Source organism: Astatotilapia calliptera, chromosome 3, assembly GCF_964374335.1.
Source record: "Astatotilapia calliptera chromosome 3, fAstCal68.1, whole genome shotgun sequence".
Taxonomy (NCBI): domain Eukaryota; kingdom Metazoa; phylum Chordata; class Actinopteri; order Cichliformes; family Cichlidae; genus Astatotilapia; species Astatotilapia calliptera.
The window spans coordinates 10,001-15,000 of NC_137424.1; the positions used below are offsets into that span (position 1 = coordinate 10,001).

At 49.2% G+C, this 5,000-nt stretch overlaps 1 protein-coding gene across 1 annotated transcript in view; it reads left to right on the forward strand.

The window, feature by feature from the left end:
- LOC145426166 (uncharacterized) overlaps positions 1–5,000 on the forward strand; it is a gene marked incomplete at its 5' end in the record, with an annotated part of 7,648 nt that overhangs the window by 1,720 nt on the left and 928 nt on the right. The window contains 3 exons of the mRNA XM_080299704.1: positions 23–223; positions 1,650–1,850; positions 3,392–3,592. Of these exons, the coding sequence (XP_080155830.1) occupies positions 23–223; positions 1,650–1,850; positions 3,392–3,592 (603 nt within the window). The remainder of the gene's footprint in view (positions 1–22; positions 224–1,649; positions 1,851–3,391; positions 3,593–5,000) is intronic.

The following is a 5,000-nucleotide window of genomic DNA, read 5'->3' on the forward strand; positions in this document are numbered from 1 at the left end:
CATTTCTTCTTCCCTTGTACAGTGCACCCTGAAGCCGTGTGTGGACCAGGAGATCAGCAGAACAGGAACCACAGAGCGTCAGCGGCAGACATCCAAGCTGCACAGGGCACACGCAGCACCAGGCAGAATTAATGACGTCCCTGATCCACAGCTCAAGCCCAGCCACCCGCTGCCTCCTCGCCGCCTCCTCCCGGGACCTTCAAGGACCACCCACCAGCCACTGGTACACATTCCAATCTTACACAATGGCCCCAGCATCACAGGGCATCTCCTGACATTAAAATCTATCCTGATTTCTGTTGTTTTTCCCTCATCTCTGAGCCGCTGAGTGTGAGTGTGTGTGTGTGTGTGTGTGTGTGTGTGTGTGTGTGTGTCTCTCTCTCTTTTACACAAAAAACACATGTCAGTTGTTAAGGAAAATGTTATAAAACACTTCTTCAGTAAAGACTCAGAGAAGAGAAACACACAGAACTTCTTGCTAGCAAGGGCAGCCTCCACTCTAAGAGACTCCAGTGAGAGAACTGCCCCGGTCTTTATTTTATACTCCATTGAGCGTGTGTGTGTGTGTGTGTGTGTGTGTGTGTGTGTTGACAGAGAGAGAGAGACAGAGAGAGAGAGAGAGAGAGAGGGAGAGATACAAAGGAATGTAATTCAAATTTTGCACTTCAGACCTTACTGTGTGTGTGTGTGTGTGTGTGTGTGTGTGTGTGTGTGTGTGTGTGTGTGTGTGTGTGTGTCTGTCTTTTACACAAAAAATGCACTTGCAACAACTTTAATATGGAATGTACTGGACTTCCCAGCTAGGCGCCCTCCTGTGGACGACAGGTGCAATCCCAGTTGCACAGCACTTGACCAGCTTCTGTGTGTGTGTGTGTGACAGACAGACAGACAGACAGACAGACAGAGAGGGAGATTCAAAGCATCAGGACCAGGAGATGACACAGTGCTCCAAAGGCCTGGTTCTGCTGCCTCCTCCTCCACCCACCTGCTGCAGACGCTTCTGTGAAGGGAAACTGCTACATGTTATGTCACCGATCCCTGCCATGCTGCGTGTCTAACGACCCGGCAGGGCCTGCTGAGTACAGTGGTGGTGGAATCGGCCCGATCGGACACTCCTATCTGCCACTTTGACCTTTTTATTCCGTCAAATTTGGACCCATTTACACCAAGTCCAGAACCGTTGGTGCTATCGACATGGGGTCTTCACCAGCGCGTGCGGAGCGGCAGAAAATCCCCACGTAGACACCACTTTCATCCCTCTACGACACTTACTTTCCCAGTTATTCCATTTTATTCCGTCAAGCTCTGGCTAAATCCCCTTAACCTAACCAACCCTAATCATACCTGCATTTGTCCACTGGAGGGAGACAAAAACACCAAGCTCTGAGATTCAAATTTTGAACTGCAGACCTCACAGTGTCTGTGTGTGTGTGTGTGTGTGTGCGCTTTGGTGTGTTTGCTTTGGTGTGTGTGTGTGTGTGTGTGTGTGTGTGTGTGTGTGTGTGTGTGTGTGTGTGACAGAGAGAGAGAGTGACACTTGCTGTGTATTTAAGAAACAAACGCTCAAAGAAACCAAACAGAATGACACAGGCAGAAAGACACTGTTTTATTTTGGTAACCAATGATGCATTTCTTCTTCCCTTGTACAGTGCACCCTGAAGCCGTGTGTGGACCAGGAGATCAGCAGAACAGGAACCACAGAGCGTCAGCGGCAGACATCCAAGCTGCACAGGGCACACGCAGCACCAGGCAGAATTAATGACGTCCCTGATCCACAGCTCAAGCCCAGCCACCCGCTGCCTCCTCGCCGCCTCCTCCCGGGACCTTCAAGGACCACCCACCAGCCACTGGTACACATTCCAATCTTACACAATGGCCCCAGCATCACAGGGCATCTCCTGACATTAAAATCTATCCTGATTTCTGTTGTTTTTCCCTCATCTCTGAGCCGCTGAGTGTGAGTGTGTGTGTGTGTGTGTGTGTGTGTGTGTGTGTGTGTGTGTGTGTGTGTCTCTCTCTCTTTTACACAAAAAACACATGTCAGTTGTTAAGGAAAATGTTATAAAACACTTCTTCAGTAAAGACTCAGAGAAGAGAAACACACAGAACTTCTTGCTAGCAAGGGCAGCCTCCACTCTAAGAGACTCCAGTGAGAGAACTGCCCCGGTCTTTATTTTATACTCCATTGAGCGTGTGTGTGTGTGTGTGTGTGTGTGTGTGTGTGTGTGTGTCTCTTTTACACAAAAAATACATGTGAGTGCACTTGCAACAACTTTTAATATGCAATGTACAGGACTTGCTTGCTAGGCGCCATCCTGTGGACCAAACATGCAATTGAAAGATGTTATTTTCGCCGGTATAACACCTTCTGACACTTTGTACCGCATTGAGCCAGCAGAGGGAGCACCTCTTGTTCAATCCCAGTGGCACAGCAGCTGCTCTGCTTCTGTGTGTGTGTGTGTGTGTGTGTGTGTGTGTGTGTGTGTGTGACAGAGAGACAGACAGAGAGAGAGAGAGAGAGACACTTGCTGTGTATTTAAAAAACAAGCGCTCAAACAAACCAAAGAGAACGACAGAGGCAGAAAGACACTGTTTTTTTTGTGGTAACCCATGAGGTCTTGCTATCGAATTGTACAGTGCATCCTGAAGCAAGGCCGAGCAGATGACATAGTGCTCCACAGGCCTGCTTCTGGTGCCTGCTCCTGTACCAACCTGCTGCAGAGGCTTCTGTGAAGGGAAACTGCTACATGTTATGTCACCAATCCCTGCCATGCTGCGTGTCTAACGACCCGGCAGGGCCTGCTGAGTACAGTGGTGGTGGACCCAGGCCCTCTGCACCTTCCTTTCTCCGACTGGGACCCTTTTGTCCCATCCTTTTTGGTCCGATTCGCCATATCTCCAGAACCGAAGAAGCCATCGGCGTGGCTTCTTCGCCACAGCGTCCGGCACCCACCAAAACCCCCACCTAGACACCAACATCAGCCCTCTACACCTCTTACTTTTTCAGTTATTCCACTTTTGTCCCATCCTCTCCTGGCTTTTTCCCCATAACCTATCATTTAAGCCTCATCATACCTGCCGTGGGCCACTGGAGGGAGACAAATCACCATGCACTAAAATTCAAATTTTGCACTGCAAACCTCACAGTGTCTGTGTCTGTGTGTGTGTGTGTGTGTGTGTGTGTGTGCGCGTGTGTGTGTGTGTGTGTGCGTGTGTGTGTGTGCGTGTGTGTGTGTGTGTGTGACAGAGAGACAGACAGAGAGAGAGAGAGAGAGACACTTGCTGTGTATTTAAGAAACAAACGCTCAAAGAAACCAAACAGAATGACACAGGCAGAAAGACACTGTTTTATTTTGGTAACCAATGATGCATTTCTTCTTCCCTTGTACAGTGCACCCTGAAGCCGTGTGTGGACCAGGAGATCAGCAGAACAGGAACCACAGAGCGTCAGCGGCAGACATCCAAGCTGCACAGGGCACACGCAGCACCAGGCAGAATTAATGACGTCCCTGATCCACAGCTCAAGCCCAGCCACCCGCTGCCTCCTCGCCGCCTCCTCCTGGGACCTTCAAGGACCACCCACCAGCCACTGGTACACATTCCAATCTTACACAATGGCCCCAGCATCACAGGGCATCTCCTGACATTAAAATCTATCCTGATTTCTGTTGTTTTTCCCTCATCTCTGAGCCGCTGAGTGTGAGTGTGTGTGTGTGTGTGTGTGTGTGTGTGTGTGTGTGTGTGTGTGTGTGTGTGTGTGTGTGTGTGTTGACAGAGAGAGAGAGAGAGAGACAGAGAGAGAGAGAGAGAGAGAGAGGGAGAGATACAAAGGAATGTAATTCAAATTTTGCACTTCAGACCTTACAGTGTGTGTGTGTGTGTGTGTGTTGACAGAGAGAGAGAGAGAGAGAGAGAGAGGGAGAGATACAAAGGAATGTAATTCAAATTTTGCACTTCAGACCTTACAGTGTGTGTGTGTGTGTGTGTGTGTGTGTGTGTGTGTCTGTCTTTTACACAAAAAATGCACTTGCAACAACTTTAATATGGAATGTACTGGACTTCCCAGCTAGGCGCCCTCCTGTGGACGACAGGTGCAATTGATTGTCAAAAGCAGATATCTAACAGCTTCTGACACTTTGTACCGCATTGAGCCAGCAGAGGGAGCCCCCCTGGTTCAATCCCAGTTGCACAGCAGTTGTGACCAGCTTCTGTCTGTGTGCTTTGGTGTGTGTGAGTGTGTGTGTGTGTGTGTGTTGACAGAGAGAGAGAGAGACAGAGAGAGAGAGAGACAGAGAGAGAGAGAGAGAGAGAGAGAGAGAGAGGGAGAGATACAAAGGAATGTAATTCAAATTTTGCACTTCAGACCTTACAGTGTGTGTGTGTGTGTGTGTGTGTGTGTGTGTGTTGACAGAGAGAGAGAGAGGGAGAGATACAAAGGAATGTAATTCAAATTTTGCACTTCAGACCTTACAGTGTGTGTGTGTGTGTGTGTGTGTGTGTGTGTGTGTTGACAGAGAGAGAGAGAGAGAGAGAGAGAGGGAGAGATACAAAGGAATGTAATTCAAATTTTGCACTTCAGACCTTACTGTGTGTGTGTGTGTGTGTGTGTGTGTGTGTGTGTGTGTGTGTCTGTCTTTTACACAAAAAATGCACTTGCAACAACTTTAATATGGAATGTACTGGACTTCCCAGCTAGGCGCCCTCCTGTGGACGACAGGTGCAATCCCAGTTGCACAGCACTTGACCAGCTTCTGTGTGTGTGTGTGTGACAGACAGACAGACAGACAGACAGACAGACAGACAGAGAGGGAGATTCAAAGCATCAGGACCAGGAGATGACACAGTGCTCCAAAGGCCTGGTTCTGCTGCCTCCTCCTCCACCCACCTGCTGCAGACGCTTCTGTGAAGGGAAACTGCTACATGTTATGTCACCGATCCCTGCCATGCTGCGTGTCTAACGACCCGGCAGGGCCTGCTGAGTACAGTGGTGGTGGAATCGG